The 18,256-nt window shown below is 53.4% G+C and overlaps 1 protein-coding gene across 1 annotated transcript in view; it reads left to right on the top strand.

Annotated features, from left to right (window-relative positions):
- The window catches only part of LOC142290834 (uncharacterized), a 29,821-nt gene extending 11,745 nt beyond the window's left edge, over positions 1-18,076 (top strand). The window contains exons 9-12 of the mRNA XM_075334864.1: positions 2,277-2,427; positions 2,551-2,729; positions 2,860-2,982; positions 17,359-18,076. Of these exons, the coding sequence (XP_075190979.1) occupies positions 2,277-2,427; positions 2,551-2,729; positions 2,860-2,982; positions 17,359-17,445 (540 nt within the window). The 3' untranslated portion in view covers positions 17,446-18,076. The remainder of the gene's footprint in view (positions 1-2,276; positions 2,428-2,550; positions 2,730-2,859; positions 2,983-17,358) is intronic.
- Positions 18,077-18,256: the final 180 nt, after the last annotated feature.

Genomic DNA, 18,256 nt, shown 5'->3' on the forward strand with positions numbered 1-18,256 from the left:
GCTCTGCTGAGGGCCCTCATCACTGGGTGTCTGCTCCTTCCTGAGTCCTGATTCCAGCTCTGCTGAGGGCCCCCATCACTGGGTGTCTGCTCCTTCCTAGATCCTGATTCCAGTTCTGCTGAGGGCCCCCATCACTGGGTGTCTGCTCCTTCCTGGGTCCTGATTCCAGTTCTGCTTAGGGCCCCCATCACTGGGTGTCTGCTCCTTCCTGGGTCCTGATTCCAGCTCTGCTGAGGGCCCCCATCACTGGGTGTCTGCTCCTTTCTGGGTCCTGATTCCAGCTCTGCTGAGGGCCCTCATCACTGGGTGTCTGCTCCTTCCTGGATCCTGATTCCAGCTCTGCTGAGGACCCTAATCACTGGATGTCTGCTCCTTCCTGGGTCCTGATTCCAGTTCTGCTGAGGGCCCCCATCACTGGGTGTCTGCTCCTTCCTGGGTCCTGATTCCAGTTCTGCTGAGGGCCCCCATCACTGGGTGTCTGCTCCTTCCTGGGTCCTGATTCCAGCTCTGCTGAGGACCCTCATCACTGGATGTCTGCTCCTTCCTGGGTCCTGATTCTAGTTCTGCTGAGTGGCCCCCATCACTGGATGTCTGCTCCTTCCTGGGTCCTGATTCCAGCTCTGCTGAGGACCCTCATCACTGGATGTCTGCTCCTTCCTGGGTCCTGATTCCAGCTCTGCTGAGGGCCCCCATCACTGGGTGTCTGCTCCTTCCTGGGTCCTGATTCCAGTTCTGCTGAGGGCCCCCATCACTGGGTGTCTGCTCCTTCCTGGGTCCTGATTCCAGCTCTGCTGAGGACCCCCATCACTGGATGTCTGCTCCTTCCTGGGTCCTGATTCTAGTTCTGCTGAGTGGCCCCCATCACTGGGTGTCTGCTCCTTCCTGGGTCCTGATTCCAGTTCTGCTGAGTGGCCCTCATCACTGGGTGTCTGCTGCTACCTGGGTCCTGGCAGTTTGGCTTCCAAGGTCTGGCTGACTGCTCAGTTTAATCCCTCTGCTAGCCCCCTCCTCACAGATGGTGTATACTCTGGGGGGCTGGCTTGCCTCCTTCATTCACCGTCCCGGTCCCCGCCCGACGTAGGCACCGCCAGCACTGCATGGGCAGCGATGTTCTGTGTTTGCTGGCGCTCTCTGACCCCGGCGGGGTCTCCTCGCTCTCTGACCTCGGCGGGGTCTCCTCGCTCTCTGACCCCGGCGGGGTCTCCTCGCTCTCTGACCCCGGCGGGGTCTCCTCGCTCTCTGACCCCGGCGGGGTCTCCTCGCTCTCTGACCCCGGCGGGGTCTCCTCGCTCTCTGACCCCGGCGGGGTCTCCTCGCTCTCTGACCCCGGCGGGGTCTCCTCGCTCTCTGACCCCGGCGGGGTCTCCTCGCTCTCTGACCCCGGCGGGGTCTCCTCGCTCTCTGACCCCGGCGGGGTCTCCTCGCTCTCTGACCCCGGCGGGGTCTCCTCGCTCTCTGACCCCGGCGGGGTCTCCTCGCTCTCTGACCCCGGCGGGGTCTCCTCGCTCTCTGACCCCGGCGGGGTCTCCTCGCTCTCTGACCCCGGCGGGGTCTCCTCGCTCTCTGACCCCGGCGGGGTCTCCTCGCTCTCTGACCCCGGCGGGGTCTCCTCGCTCTCTGACCCCGGCGGGGTCTCCTCGCTCTCTGACCCCGGCGGGGTCTCCTCGCTCTCTGACCCCGGCGGGGTCTCCTCGCTCTCTGACCCCGGCGGGGTCTCCTCGCTCTCTGACCCCGGCGGGGTCTCCTCGCTCTCTGACCCCGGCGGGGTCTCCTCGCTCTCTGACCCCGGCGGGGTCTCCTCGCTCTCTGACCCCGGCGGGGTCTCCTCGCTCTCTGACCCCGGCGGGGTCTCCTCGCTCTCTGACCCCGGCGGGGTCTCCTCGCTCTCTGACCCCGGCGGGGTCTCCTCGCTCTCTGACCCCGGCGGGGTCTCCTCGCTCTCTGACCCCGGCGGGGTCTCCTCGCTCTCTGACCCCGGCGGGGTCTCCTCGCTCTCTGACCCCGGCGGGGTCTCCTCGCTCTCTGACCCCGGCGGGGTCTCCTCGCTCTCTGACCCCGGCGGGGTCTCCTCGCTCTCTGACCCCGGCGGGGTCTCCTCGCTCTCTGACCCCGGCGGGGTCTCCTCGCTCTCTGACCCCGGCGGGGTCTCATCCTCATAGCTGGTGTATACTCTAAGGGGGCTGGCTGGCCTTCTCCTTGAGCAATCTGCCTCCTGCTGTCGTGGGCACCACCAGCCCAGGCATTGATGTTCTGCGTCTGCTCCTCGCTCCCCCCAGCAGGCTCTCCTCCTCTCCTCGGCGCAGCAGCTGAAGAATTCTCTGAAGAAGGATTTGGAGACTCACCAGCTTTATCTTGGCGCCATAGAGACCCGTCTGAGCGGCCTGGAGCGCCGGGCACAGGACGTCACCAAACGCCTGGAGAGAGCCAGTAAGTGAGGATCGTCCTCCCCATCGTCCTCCCCATCGTCCTCCCCATCGTCCTCCCCATCGTCCTCCCCATCGTCCTCCCCATCGTCCTCCCCATCGTCCTCCCCATCGTCCTCCCCTGCAGATCTGGAGCTGGAAGCCATTAAACAAGGAAGTGTCACCCTGAAGACCCTCGTGGATGAGCCGATCCCTTCTCCAGTTACTGAAGATCCGGGGGACGATCTGTGGGAAGACCTGCGGGGGAGCAGAGTGACTGGGAAGAAAGAGATACGATGGGCCGGAGTGCAGCGGTCGTGTGAGAAAGTAAGTACACCCCAGGAGTCAGCAGCAGGGGGTGGTAGTGTCCTGTTAAGAATATGCAGCATTCACAGGGTGTACTTAGTTTCTCTCACGGTTGTATATTATATCTTATAATGGACTTTTCCTCCATCAGGGTTTGTACAGAAGGAAAGACCTCGAGCGGCGCTGTGCCAGGCGTCCTCCAGCAGGGGGCGTCCACGTGCAGCACAGGGGGGACGCACAGAGCGGACTGTCCAGCTGTCAGCGGCACGTGGATGTGAGTGAGGGGAGTGCGGCCCCGAATATAAAGGAGTTCAGTACATGAAAGGAGGCCAGAAAAGAGCCCAGAACAGTCCTGCCGCCATTAGATACTGATCACAGCTGAAGGTTTGGTACAATGTGTGTGGTCTGACATTTATTATGCTGCAGTCTGGAGCTTTAACCCTTCATTACAGGATGGCTTACACTGCGACCTGAGGGCCCATGAACCGCGTGGGGCGTTCTATGGATTCGATTATCATGGCTGTCCCAATCCTTTACCTCCTTTTCCAGATCGCCACATGACCGCACCACAGGAGTTGTCCTTTGACCTCTACAGGGACAGGAAAACAAGAGGTTAAAAGCTCCTCACCGCAACCTCCTCAGTGTACAGGATGGACACAAGAGGATTCTTGGCTACGGGATGGAAGGGGTCCAGACGGATCGGAGGGGGGGCCTCGCTGACTCCTTCTGGCCTGTCAAGCAGCCCTGGGTGGTGTCCTCTCGAAGAGGTCCCTCAGCCTCGCCGGTAGAGCTGGAGCTCCCGGCGCCAGGCACTTCCCTCACACCGAGGACTCTCTGCATCCTGCGTGAGAGCCGCGGTCTTGCGCACGGCATGCGTTCCACACTGGGATTCACTGCCACACTTGCGCACAGGGAATTCACCCGCACTTCTGCTTCCAGGTCAAAGCAGAATTCCAGAAAGCGGCAGGGGTTCAGGCGGGGAACTCGGAAGGCAGGACCAGGAGGCTACCCGGATCAGATGGTATAATCCTGTGGGGCAGGGGAAGGGATGCAATCAGTATCACTCGCTGTAGTCAGTGTGCAGTCCGACAGCCTAGTCATGGATGAGGTTGCCTGCTCAGATGTTTCCCCTAACGTGCCTCAGGTCCAAGTGAGTACCAGGCTATAGGTTTAGCCCGGAGGAGGGATTTGGCGTTTTAATAGTCTGAGCCCTTGAATGTTTTGGGGTGCGGGTTGCTCGGCAGGCTCTAGTACCATCGCTAAGGCGTCTGTAAAAAAAAAAAACAAAAAAAAAAACAGGGAAGTCTAAACTGTGTGCTGTATGCAGTGGGAAGCTGGCCAACAACTATGTAAAAAAAAAACTGAGGCCTGTGTCAGAGGAACAGAAGTCCTTTTTGACGGATCTGAGGGCAGTGACTTGGGAGGAGGTGCAGACCACGATGTCTAGCATGATGCCTCAACAGGAACCTAGAGTACTTGCCTGAAAGACTGTGCTGGGAAATAGGAGTCATCTGAGGAGAGGATTCCTCGGGTGATCCAGCATCTGAAGGAGTAGTTGTAGTTCTGGGTACACTGCCGGAAGAGGGGGAAAAAGATACCATTTCTCAGCAGATGATACGGATGAACACCAAAGGACTATGATGGTGGAGGAGACGGAAAAACCTCCATAAGTCCTGGACGAGATGTTTGTGACCCTTAGATCCCAAAGAAACTGTCTTCCCTGTTAACCAACACGTCTGAGCCATGATTATGGAGGAAAGGTAAGATGCTGAAAAGAAGCTGAAAAGATATCAAGGAGTGGGAAGATGTTCCTAGGATTGATGATCCCATAGCTAAAGTGGCGAAGAAGACATCCATACCCTTTGAGGACTCCTCTGGTCTTCAAGACCCAATGGACAGAAAGGCAGATGGCCTTCTAAAGAAGGCATGGGAAGCTTTGGCGGCCACAATTAACGCTAATATTGCAGCTACTTCGGTAGCTAGATCTGTCTAGGTGGTTGGATGATCTGGAATCTCTGATCAGGAGTAAGGCGGGCTTTGCACGCTGCGACATCGGTAACAATGTGTTACCGATGCTGCAGCAATAGTCCCCCTCCCCTGTCGCAGGTGCGATATTTTGTGATTGCTGCCGTAGCAAACATTATCGCTACGCCAGCTTCACATGCACTCACCTGCCCTGCAACGGCGCTCTGGCCGGCGACCCGCCTCCTTCCTAAGGGGGCGGGTCGTGCGGCGTCACAGCGACGTCACACGGCAGGTGGCCAATAGAAGCGGAGATGAGCGGGACGTAAACATCCCGCCCACCTCCTTCCTTCCGCAGAGCCGGCGTTAGACGCGGTGACGCAGGTAGATGTTCCTCGCTCCTGCAACTTCTCACACAGCGATGTGCGCTGCCGCAGGAACGAGGAACATCATACCTGTCGCTGCTGCCAAATAATGGAAATGTCGGATACTACACCGATGATACGATAACGACGCTTTTGCGCTCGTTAATCATATCAAAAAGGATTTACACACTACGATGTCGACTGCGACGCCGGATGTGCGTCACTTTCCATTTGACCCCACCGATATCGCACCTGCAATGTCGTAGTGTGCAAAGCCCGCCTAAGGCCCCTAGGGAAGTAGGTTTAAGACTCCATTCCCCTTCTGAAGCTGGCCATGGGGTTCATGGCGGATACCTCAGCAGAATCCGTAAGGTTTTCTGCAAGAGATGATCCATTAACAAACTCTGCCCGCCATGCTATATGGCTTAAGGCCTGGTCAGGAGATGGCACCTCAAAAAAACAAGCTTTGCTCCATCTCCTTTTCAGGGCTTCGGGTGTTTGGTCCCATGCTAGATGATATCCTGGAAAAAACTTCAGATAGAAAAGGAGGATTCCCAGAAGAGAGATCCCGGAGGCCAGTGCCCTCTCATAGGTTTTGGTTCTTCAAAGGACAAGACTACAAAGGGAAAGGGAAATCGGGGAGCTGGAGCCACCCAAGGTGGGGGGAGGGGGGGGAGGATAGAAACCTCCAGTTTGATTTCCAGAGAAGACCAGATAGGTCCGGATGCCAAGTACATAGGCAGGAGACTCGATGGTTTTCCAAGGGATTGGGAAATCATATCCTCCAATCCATGGGTTCTCCAGACCGTAGCTCAGTGACTCCGGATAGTTTTCTCGGCGCCCTCTTGAAAGATTTATTCTCACTCAGTCCCGATCTCAGTCAATCAGCAACAGTCTCAGGACGGACGTAAAAACCTTGTTGAGCATACAATCAGTAATTCCTCCTCCAGCCCCGGAACAATTTTGGGGTCTTTTTTTTTTTTTTTCTATCAAAAATTAGCTGGGCGAATTTCCGCACCATAATAAATCTAAAACCAGTGGGTCAGATACAAGAAATTTTGGATGGACTCAATCAAGTCTATATTCCTCCTTATCAATACAAATTCAGCCATGGCCACAATAGATCTAAGAGGCCTACTATCACATTCCCATACATCCAGACTCTCAAAAATTCCTAAGATTTGCCATACAAAAGAGGGAAAAGGTTTTCCACTTTCAGTTCCGATGCCCTTTGGCATGTCCTCTGCTCCCCAGATGTTCATGAAGGTGATGGCAGAAGTGGTCTCTCATCTCAGGAGGAACGATGTGACGATTGTACCTTACCTGGATGACCTTCTACTGATGGCAACTATCAGGAAGAGCTGTCCTGGAAGATATCCATTACTCCATGGCAACTGCGATTATCTAGGGTGGATAGTGAATACCCGCAAGTCAAGTCTCCAGGCAGACATCAGAAAGATCTTTCTGGGAATTTTACTGGATTCCGGTTTGAGAACCTCCTTTTTTGCCAGCACAAAAGGCAGAAGTACTTGGGAACAAAATCCAAGTCTTCAGACAGAAGCGACAAAGCTCTCAGGGAAGCCATGAATATTCTCGGCCTGATGACATCATGTATCCCAATCGTCACATGGAGCCAATTCCACCCCAGGGGTCTTCAATAGCTCATTTTTGACTGCTACAATCTGCTCATGTGGTTGCTGAGCAGCAGGATCAGTTTGCCTTACCATCTCAAGGAGACACTGGGATGGTGGATGGAACAGAAGAACCTTCAGGTCAGAGTTCCCTGGGATTACTCTTCTTGTGTCACGCTTACTATCGATGCCAGTCAGTCGGGTTGTGGGGCCCACGTAGGCTCCAGATGTTTCCAGAGAGCGTGGCTTGTAAGGTGAAGAACAGGTCTTCAAATTTCAGAGAACTAAATGCCGTCTGGCACGCCCTCAGGAGGAATCGGGAACTCTAACGGAATAAACATGTCAGAATTCTATCCGACAACACCACAGCGGTGTCTTTCCTCTGTCATGGAGGTTCCAGACATCCCGCTCTACAGTCTTTAGCGACAATTCTTTCGTTGGGCCGAAAAGTCGGCGCTTTCCATCTCAAAGGATCAGAAAACTGCCTTGTGGACTATCTCAGCAGGCGCTGGATAGATCCCTCGCAATGGGAATTGGACGAGACTGTATTCGAGTCTAGTCAACGCATGGGGTGTCCCGGAGGTGGATCTTTTCGCTTCCAAAAAGAATACAGAAGCACCACTCTTCTTCTCCCTGAATCCAAAAGACAACCCAACCGCGGTAGAGGCCATGTCCCAGACTTGGGACATGAGTCTAGCATATGCATTTCCTCCACTGCCACTGATTCCCAGAGTCCTCAGGAAGATCCAGCAGGACAGAGCCAAAGTGATCCTGAATTCACCTTATTGGCCGAAGAGGACCTGGTTCTCATTACTAAAGAACCTGTCCCTAGAAGACCCTATTTCTTTGTCGCTCCATTGGGAGACCCAGACAATTGGGTGTATAGCTACTGCCTCCGGAGGCCACACAAAGTATTACACTCAAAAGTGTAAGGCCCCTCCCCTTCTGGCTATACATCCCCAGTGGGATCACTGGCTCACCAGTTTTGTGCTTTGTGCGAAGGAGGTCAGACATCCACGCATAGCTCCACTGTTTAGTCAGCAGTAGCTGCTGACTATATCGGATGGAAGAAAAGAGGGCCCATACTAAAGGGCCCCCAGCATGCTCCCTTCTCACCCCACTCTTGTCGGGTGTTTAAGGTTGAGGTACCCATTGCGGGTACAGAGGCTGGAGCCCACATGCTGCTTTCCTTCCCCATCCCCTTAGGGCTCTGGGTGAAGTGGGATCTTATCGGTCTCCAGGCACTGAGGCCGTGCTCCATCCACAGCTCCTGGGAATCTGCTGGACATGGAGCGGAGTATCCTCAGGGACATGGCCCTGCTACGTTAAGGTACTCTGTGTCCCTGTGGGGACCGCGCAGACACACGGCAGCATTGCTGGGTGTGTTAGTGCGCCAGGGACGGCGGCGCTGCCCGCACTAGTGCCATCGCACACTACAGCTTGCTGGGTGTGTTAGTGTATTAGGGGACTACCGCGCTAACCGCCGTTGCCATTTTTATTTCGGGCGCGGCTGGGACTTGTGGTGCGCCGGGGACTTCCGCGCCGACCAAGGCTTATATGCCGGCCGCGCTTATCACTCGAGTCCCCGGCTTGCGCGGCCTAGTCTCACTTCGTTTCCGCCCACAGACCTGCCAGTCAGGGTAGGGGCGTAACGCTGCACGGCAGCGCTGAGAGCTGGAGTATGCTTTGCATACTCCAACCCTCTCACTGGATGCACGGTGAATCCGGCAGCGCTGAGAGCTGGAGTATGCTTTGCATACTCCACCCCTCTCACTGGATGCACGGTGAATCCGGCAGCGCTGAGAGCTGGAGTATGCTTTGCATACTCCACCCCTCTCACTGTGTACACTGTGAAACCGGCAGCGCTGAGAGCTGGAGTATGCTTTGCATACTCCACCCCTCTCACTGTGTGCACTGTGAATCCGGCAGCGCTGAGAGCTGGAGTATGCTTTGCATACTCCACCCCTCTCACTGTGTACACTGTGAATCCGGCAGCGCTGAGAGCTGGAGTGTGCTTTGCATACTCCACCCCTCTCACTGTGTGCACTGTGAAACCGGCAGCGCTGAGAGCTGGAGTATGCTTTGCATACTCCACCCCTCTCACTGTGTGCACTGTGAATCCGGCAGCGCTGAGAGCTGGAGTGTGCTTTGCATACTCCACCCCTCTCACTGTGTACACTGTGAATCCGGCAGCGCTGAGAGCTGGAGTGTGCTTTGCATACTCCACCCCTCTCACTGTGTGCACTGTGAAACCGGCAGCGCTGAGAGCTGGAGTGTGCTTTGCATACTCCACCCCTCTCACTGTGTGCACTGTGAAGCCGGCAGCGCTGAGAGCTGGAGTGTGCTTTGCATACTCCACCCCTCTCACTGGATGCACTGTGAATCCGGCAGCGCTGAGAGCTGGAGTATGCTTTGCATACTCCACCCCTCTCACTGTGTACACTGTGAATCCGGCAGCGCTGAGAGCTGGAGTGTGCTTTGCATACTCCACCCCTCTCACTGTGTACACTGTGAAACCGGCAGCGCTGAGAGCTGGAGTATGCTTTGCATACTCCACCCCTCTCACTGTGTGCACTGTGAAACCGGCAGCGCTGAGAGCTGGAGTGTGCTTTGCATACTCCACCCCTCTCACTGTGTGCACTGTGAAGCCGGCAGCGCTGAGAGCTGGAGTGTGCTTTGCATACTCCACCCCTCTCACTGTGTGCACTGTGAAGCCGGCAGCGCTGAGAGCTGGAGTATGCTTTGCATACTCCACCCCTCTCACTGTGTGCACTGTGAAGCCGGCAGCGCTGAGAGCTGGAGTATGCTTTGCATACTCCACCCCTCTCACTGTGTGCACTGTGAAGCCGGCAGCGCTGAGAGCTGGAGTGTGCTTTGCATACTCCACCCCTCTCACTGTGTACACTGTGAATCCGGCAGCGCTGAGAGCTGGAGTATGCTTTGCATACTCCACCCCTCTCACTGTGTGCACTGTGAAGCCGGCAGCGCTGAGAGCTGGAGTGTGCTTTGCATACTCCACCCCTCTCACTGTGTGCACTGTGAAGCCGGCAGCGCTGAGAGCTGGAGTGTGCTTTGCATACTCCACCCCTCTCACTGTGTACACTGTGAATCCGGCAGCGCTGAGAGCTGGAGTATGCTTTGCATACTCCACCCCTCTCACTGTGTGCACTGTGAATCCGGCAGCGCTGAGAGCTGGAGTATGCTTTGCATACTCCACCCCTCTCACTGTGTACACTGTGAAACCGGCAGCGCTGAGAGCTGGAGTATGCTTTGCATACTCCACCCCTCTCACTGTGTACGCTGTGAATCCGGCAGCGCTGAGAGCTGGAGTATGCTTTGCATACTCCACCCCTCTCACTGTGTACACTGTGAATCCGGCAGCGCTGAGAGCTGGAGTATGCTTTGCATACTCCACCCCTCTCACTGTGTGCACTGTGAATCCGGCAGCGCTGAGAGCTGGGGTATGCTTTGCATACTCCACCCCTCTCACTGTGTACGCTGTGAATCCGGCAGCGCTGAGAGCTGGAGTATGCTTTGCATACTCCACCCCTCTCACTGTGTACACTGTGAATCCGGCAGCGCTGAGAGCTGGAGTATGCTTTGCATACTCCACCCCTCTCACTGTGTACGCTGTGAAGCCGGATTCCCGCACTTTCTCAGGCACGCCCACGGCTTCCTCCTCTGCACAGGACGCCGGCAGCCATTCTTGTCAGTGTTTTCTGTAGCGACAGAAGAGACAAGTTTAGGAATCCCTGGCAGGGATTCGGATAGTCACACAACCGCTGTGACCAGGCGTTAAGCAGCACCTGTGGGGCTGACTCCACTAGTGCCGAAGTGCACATATACATATATGCTTATTCACTATGCATTGCACTGTTTAGCTGCATTTTTGTATATACCCTCCTTGATTGTGCGGAGGACATAACAGCATATTGTCTGTGTAAAACGGAGGTGCAGAAGCACATGTTTTCTATGCAGCCGGTACAGCATGTACGGCTATATAGCCGGCAGTGTACATAGACCCCCATTGTATACTACGGAGTCTCTGCTAACCGTCCAGGACATGGGGACGGAGCCTGCAGTATTTACTGACAGATTTTCTGAGACTATGGCTATGAGACTAGAAGCCTTGCAGTCCAGACAAGTCTCTCAAACCCATGGCCACTGTTCATTCATTATCCATGGTCCCCCTCAGTGGGAACAGCTTTGAGCTCCGAGGGGTCATGTGCTTCCCAGAGTGATCTGACATGGACGACAGTCCCAGACAGCCTGAGAGGCTCACTATGAGCGGCCATCGACTTCATCACACTAGTCAGGGTCCCAGCAAGCGGACTCTCTGTGTGATGTGGCGGAGGTAGCTGCTCAAGATCTAATCCTGAGACCGCTCTCAATCTGGATACACCTGATGGTGACGCCATAGTCAATAATCTCATAGCGTCCATCAATAGAATGTTAGTTATTTCTCCCCCAGCTCCTCCAGTGGAAGAGTCAGCTTCATAGCAGGAGAAATTCCATTCACGTATCCCAAGCGTAAATTAAATACTTTCCTTGACCACCCTGACTTTACACAGGCAGTCCAGGAACACCACGCTTATCCAGTTAAGCGCTTCTCCAAACGGCTGAGGATACACGTTATCCCTACCCCCTGACGTGGGCAATGGCTGGACCCAGTGTCCCAAGGGGCATCCTCCAATCTCCAGCTTGCAGCTAGATCCATAGTTGCAGTGGAAGATGGGGCTGCACTTAAAGATGCCACTGACAGACAGAGGGATCTCTGGTCGAAATCCATCTATGAGGCTATCGGCGCGCTGTTAGCTCCAGCAGCCGTAGAGGCACCCCAAGCTACTTCAGCTCGTCTTTCACAGATGGACACGGTCACACGTACATCTGTTCCGCAAGTGTCATCCTTAACCGCTCAAATGTCTGCATTTGCGTCTTAGGCGTTTATTGCTATCCTGGACTCTACGACCCGTACGGCAGTGGCGTCCGCTGACTCCGTGGTTTTACGCACGGCCTGGGTGTTAACTGAATGGAAGGCAGATTCTGCTTCCAAAAAAGGGCTTAACCAGTTTGCCTTGTTCTGCTGACCGACTGTTTAGTGTGCGTGAGATGTAATCATTAAACAGTTCAAGAGTAAGGATTCTTCCTTACCTCAGCCCAGACAAAACAAACCCCACATGCCAAGGGACAGTCGGGGTTTTCGGTTTTTTCAAGGCTCGGGCAGGTCCCATTTCTCCTCGTCCAAAGAGGACTCAAAAGGATCAGAGGAGCTCAGTTTCTTGGCGGGCTCAGTCACGCCCAAAAAAGACAGCCTGAAAACCTACTTCCAAGAGGCTTCCTCATGACTTGCGGCCTCCTCTCTCCGCATCCTCGGTCGGTAGCAGGCTCTCCCGCCTTGGCGATATTTAGCTGTCTCAGGTCAAAGACCGTTGGGTGAGAGACATTCTGTCTCACGGGTACAGGATAGAGTTCAGTTCTCGTCCTCCAACTCAATTCTTCAGAACTTCTCCGCCTTCCGACCGAGCCGACGCTCTTCTGCAGGCGGTGGGCACTCTAAAGGCACAACGAGTGGTGACCCCCGTTCCTCTTCAGGAACAAGGTCACGGTTTTTACTCCGAATTATTTGCGATGCCAAGAAAGGACGAGTATTTCCGTCCCGTTCTGGATCTAACACGGCTCAACCAGCTCGTGAACACCAGGCGGTTCCGGATGTAATCCCCCGCTCCGTCATCGCCTCAATGTTTCAAGGAAATTTCCTAACATCGATAGACGTCAAGGATGCTTATCCCCACGTGCCGATTGATCCAGAGCTCCAGCGTTTCTACGCTTTGTTATAAGACGCGAACACCTTCAGTTCGTAACCCTGCCTTCTGGCTGGCGATAGCCCCACGGGTCTTCGCTAAGGTCATGCCAGCAGTAGTACCAGTCCTGCAATCTCAAGGTCACTCTGTGATCCCGTGTTTGGGAGATCTACTTGTCAAGGCACCCTCTTAAGGAACATGCCAACACAGCCGAACGTTGCGCTGGAGACTCTCCAGAGTTTCGGGTGGATCATCAACTTTTCAAAGTCAGATCCGACCCCGGGCCAATCACTAACATATCTAGGCATGGAGTTTCATACTCTCTCAGCGATAGTGAAGCTTCCGCTAGACAAACAGCGTTCACTACAGACAAGGCTGCAATCTCTCCTTAGGATCAGTCGCACACATTGAAACGCCTCATGCACTTCTCACGTAAGATGGTAGCAATGGCGGCAGTCCCTTTCGCGCAGTTTCATCTGCGTCCACTACAATGGGACATTCCCCGCCGATGAGACGGGAAGTCGACGCCCATCGACAGACGTCTCCCCTTCTCAGGCGGCCAAAGAATCTCTACGGTGGTGGCTTCTTCCCACCTCATGGTCAGAAAAAAGGTCCTTCCTACCCCCATCCTGGGCGGTAGTTACGACAGGCACGAGTCTATCAGAGTGGGGAGCAGTTTTTTTCTCCGCCACAGGGCTCAAGGTACGTGGATTCAGCAAGAGTCCACCCTTCAGCTCAATGTTCTGGAAATCAGAGCAGTGTATCTTGTCCTACAAGCCTTCCAGCAGTGGCTGAAAAGCAAGCACATCCGATTTCAGTCGGATATCTCCACAGCGGTGGCATACATCAACCACCACGGAAGAACACGCAGCCGGCAAGCCTTCCAGGAAGTCCGGCGGATTCTAACGTGGGTAGAAGACACGGCATCCACCATATCCGCAGTTCACATCCCAGGCGTGGTAAACTAGGAAGCAGACTTCCTCAGTCGCCAGGGTATGGACGCAGGGGACTGGTTTCTTCACCCGGACGGGTTTCAGGAGATCTGTCGCCGCTGCGGGATGCCGGACGTCGACATAATGGCGTCACGGCACAACAACTTTGTTCCGGCTTCATAGCACAGTCTCACGATCATCGAGCTCTGGCGGCAGACGCCTCAGTTCAACATTGGTCGCAGATTGGCCGAGGAGGTCGGGGTTCCTGGATCTGTGGTACCTCACGGTAGGCCAACCGTGGCCACTACCAGACCGACCAGACTTGCTGTTTCAAGGGCCCTTTTTTCCATCTGAACTCTGCGGCCCTGAACATGACGGTGTAGCCATTGAGTCCTGGATCCTAGCGTCTTCAGGATTCTCAGGAGTGGTTGTCACCATGACGCAGGCCAAGAAGCCAACGTCCGCCAAGATCTACCACAGATCGTGGAAGATATTCTTATCTTGGTGCTCTGCTCAAGGAGTTTCTCCCTGGCCATTTGCATCGCCTATTTTTCCTTCCTTCCTACCATCTTGGTTGGAAAATAGTTGGTCGCTCAGCTCCCTTAAAGGACAAGTCTCAGCGCTATCTGTATTTTTTCAGAAACGCCTAGCCGACTTCCGCAGGTATGCACGTTCCTGCAGGGAGTTTGTCTTCTCATCACTCCGTACAAGCGGCCATTAGAGCTCTGGAGTCTGAACAAGGTTCTAATGACTCTCTTGAAGCCGCCTTTCGAGCTTTTGAAAGTTGTTTCCCTTTCCGTATTTCACAGAAAGTGGCCTTTCTAGTAGCGGTCACGTCTCTTCAGAGAGTGTCCGAGCTAGCAGCGCTGTCATGCAAATCTCCATTCCTGGTCTTCACCAGGACAAGGGGGTTCGGCGTCCGATTCCGGACTTTCTCCCTAAGGTGGTATCCCACTTTCATCTCAATCAAGATATCACCTTACCTTCTTTGTGTCCTCATCCAGTCCATCAATTTGAAAAGGATTTGCATCTGTTGGATCTGGTGAGAGCACTCAGGATCTACATTCCCGCACGGCGCTCCTGTGCCGCCCGGATGCACTCTTTGTCCTTGTCGCTGGTCAGCGTAAGGGGTCGCAAGCTTCCAGATCCACCCTGACTCTGTGGCTCAAGGAACCAATTCTTGAAACCTACCGTTCTGCTAGGCTCCCGGTTCCCTCAGGGCTGAATGCCCATTCTACCAGAGCCGTGGGTGAGTCCTGGGCATTACGGCACCAGGCTACGGCTCAGCAGGTGTGCCAGGCACCTACCTGGTCGAGTCTGCACACTTTTACCAAGCATTATCAGGTGCATACCTACGCTTCGGCAGACGCCAGCCTAGGTAGACAAGTCCTTCAGGCGGCGGTTGCCCACCTGTAGAAAGGGGCCGTTTTACGGCTCTATTACGAGGTATTATTTTACCCACCCAGGGATTGCTTTTGGACATCCCAATTGTCTGGGTCTCCCAATGGAGCGACAAAGAAGAAGGGAATTTTGTATACTTACCGTAAATTCCTTTTCTTCTAGCTCCAATTGGGAGACCCAGCACCCGCCCTGTTTTCTTAGGGTTTTTTTCGGTACACATGTTGTTCATGTGAATGGTTGCAGTTCTCCGATGTGTCTTCGGATTGAATTGGTCTTTAAACCAGTTATTGGCTTTCCTCCTTCTTGCTTTTGCACTAAACTGGTGAGCCAGTGATCCCACTGGGGGTGTATAGCAAGAAGGGGAGGGGCCTTACACTTTTGAGTGTAATACTTTGTGTGGCCTCCGGAGGCAGTAGCTATACACCCAATTGTCTGGGTCTCCCAATTGGAGCTAGAAGAAAAGGAATTTACGGTAAGTATACAAAATTCCCTTCTTTTCTTTCCCTGATTGAGAAGATTCTCTGGGACCAGTGCTTAATCAGGGAATATAACGGCTACACTTGTCGGCCTGGATCCTGAAGAGAGGTTCCTGAAGAATAAGGGACTATCAGAGGAAGTTTATTTCCACCCTCCAGGTGAGCAGGAAGCCAATATCTCAGACCATATACAGGAAGGTCTGGAAGAGGTTCTGCTCGTTCCTGGGCAGGGAACTGGTGGACAGTACATGTCCATCTATCCCAAAGATTTTGGAATTCCTTCAGATGGGCTCCAATATAGGTCTGAAACCTAGTATGTTGAAGGTTCCGTATTCAGCCCTTAGCATCTTCTTTGATGCCCTACTGGCTTCCCATCCATGGGTCTCAAGATTTGAGGGGTATCTAGAGGTTGAGACCAACTGAGCTCTTCAGTGCCTCCTTAGTACCTGGGTTTGGTTCTGAATGGACTATGTGAATCCCCATTTGAGCCGATTGATAACTTTTCGCTAGAGATTTGATCTGTCAAAACTGTTAGGGGTACTTTGCACGTTGCGACATTGCAAGCCGATGCTTGCGATACCGAGCGTGTGATGGTCCCTGCCCCATCACAGCTGCGATATCTTGTGATAGCTGCCGTAGCGAACATTGATCGCTACGGCAGCTTCACATGCACTCGCCTGCCCTGCAAAGTCGCTCTGGCCGGCGACCCGCCTCCTTACTATGGGGGCGGGTCATGCAGTGTCATAGCAACGTCACACGGCAGGCGGCCAATAGAAGCGGAGGGGCGGAGATGATCGGGACGTAAACATCCCGCCCACCTAATTCCTTCCGCATAGCTGGCGGGACGCAGGTAGATGTTGTTCGCTCCTGCGGCTTCACACACAGCGAGGAACAACCTCGTAACATTGGTCCTTCCCAAATCATGGAAATGACGACGCTACACCGATGATACGATTTCGACGCATTTGCGCTCATCGTATAAAAAACGTTTTACACACTACGATATTGACAGCGACGCTGGATGTGCATCACTTTCGATTTGACCCCACCGACATCGCACCTGCAATGTCGTAGTGTGCAAAGTGCCCCTTACTTTTGGCCATAGTCACTGCCACTATTATCGGGGAGATCCAGGCCTTATCCATCAGGGATGCTTATCTTCAAATCTTAGACGATCGAATAATACTGAAACTGGATCCAGCTTTTCGTCCCAAAGTTCTCATCCTCAACCCTGGAAAAAGAAATAATAATATTAAGGCCCCGTCACACACAGAGATGAATCTTTGGCAGATCTGTGGTTGCAGTGAAATCATGGACATATTGTTCCATTTGTACACAGCCACAAACCTGCCACTGATTGTCCACAATTTCACTGCAACCACAGATCTGACGCAGATTTATCTGTGTGACAGGGCCTTAACGCTCCTTTCGACAAGACAAAAAATCAGGAGCATCGACTGCATTCCCTGGATGTCAGGAGGACGGTGCTGTCTTATCTGGAGGCCACTCGGGACTGGAGGTTGTACGCTGACCGGTTTGTACAATTGAGGGGCAAAAATAGGGTTGATTTTGCGGCTTTCCTACCTCTATCTCGGTGGGGCAGATCTGCTATTAGTTCCACCTATACGTCAGTAGGTAAGCCCCACCACCACCACCGTGCTAAACCTTAGGGCCCATTCTGAGGACATTGTCCACCTCGTGGACAGAAAAAGCAGGTCCCTCAGCACGTACTCATCCTGTTGTGGTACTTGGAAGTCACTGAGGAGGTTGGGATGGGGGGGGAGATTTTAACCTCTTGTGTTTTCCTGTCCCTGTAGAGATCAAAGGACCACTCCGGTGGTGCTGTCATAATGGCCCTTGGAAACCTCATTACCGGTCAGTCGTAATTCCTATTTTATTGGGTGGTTTATGCTGGAAGCAAATGTAGCAAACCCTCAGCTGTGGCCTGTATTGGTCTGTACTGGTGTTCAGCCTCCGGTATACATGTAATTTAGTGTTGGTGTCTTGTGTTGCAGCCACCTGTGGGCCTGAGGGGCTGCTGTGACTTGTAGTTCTCCAGTTTCTAACCCTCTTCTTTTCCAGGTTCTCATACAGCAAATAACGCGGCAAATTAACCAGATGGAGAGCGACATAAGGGTGACGTCCGAGCTGCGGCAGAACGCCAGGTAGCGCGACCGCAGAGCACTCGTCTCACCGCCGACCGCAGGGAAGAAACTTCTCTGATTTGATCATTATATTTGATAAATTTATTTATTACCTGCAAGAACTCTGCTGCATCTGTCCCCGAAACCCAGAGATCAAATGACGGCCGAAAAACGAGTTATTTACTGCAGATAATCTGAACTGGGGGCAGGAATGGCCACGAGCGGAGAGTCTGCCACTAGGGGGCGATCTGTGTGTGGATATATAGAGGGCTGTATTCATCCCTGTGCAGAGCTCCCTCTAGTGGTGACCACTGATGCACCAAATCAGGTCTAACCCCCCCCCTTTATGGCCATATAACATGCAGGTGCTGGCCGTGTAAACTGCTGGTGTTTAACCATTTAGATGTCATCAATCACTGGCAGCACGATAGAAATGGAGCGATTGCTGCGGCTCCATCACTGGGCAGCCGGGGGCCACTGAAGGCTCTTGTTGCTGCTATGTTGGTCCTTCTCTGTAACCAGAGACAGAAAATAATCACTTGCACTGAATATTACTGTATATTGTCCACATGATCAAAGGCGGCAGCGCCAGAATTTATTTTTGCCTATCCTCAAGTTCAAAAATGTAATTTAATTCTTTTGTATCTGTTTGTAATTGTCTGAATGTAACAAATAAAATTATTTAAATTTTGCATTAAATGCTGAAAATCAGAAAAGCTGGAATAGTTTTCTTGATCTGGAATAAAAAAAATAATTAATGAAATCTAATAAAGTCAAATATTACAGTTTAAAATATTTTATATTTTTTTTTATTAGCTAGCAGGGTTAAAAAATAT

This window comes from Anomaloglossus baeobatrachus, chromosome 2, assembly GCF_048569485.1.
Source record: "Anomaloglossus baeobatrachus isolate aAnoBae1 chromosome 2, aAnoBae1.hap1, whole genome shotgun sequence".
Classification (NCBI taxonomy): Eukaryota; Metazoa; Chordata; class Amphibia; order Anura; family Aromobatidae; genus Anomaloglossus; species Anomaloglossus baeobatrachus.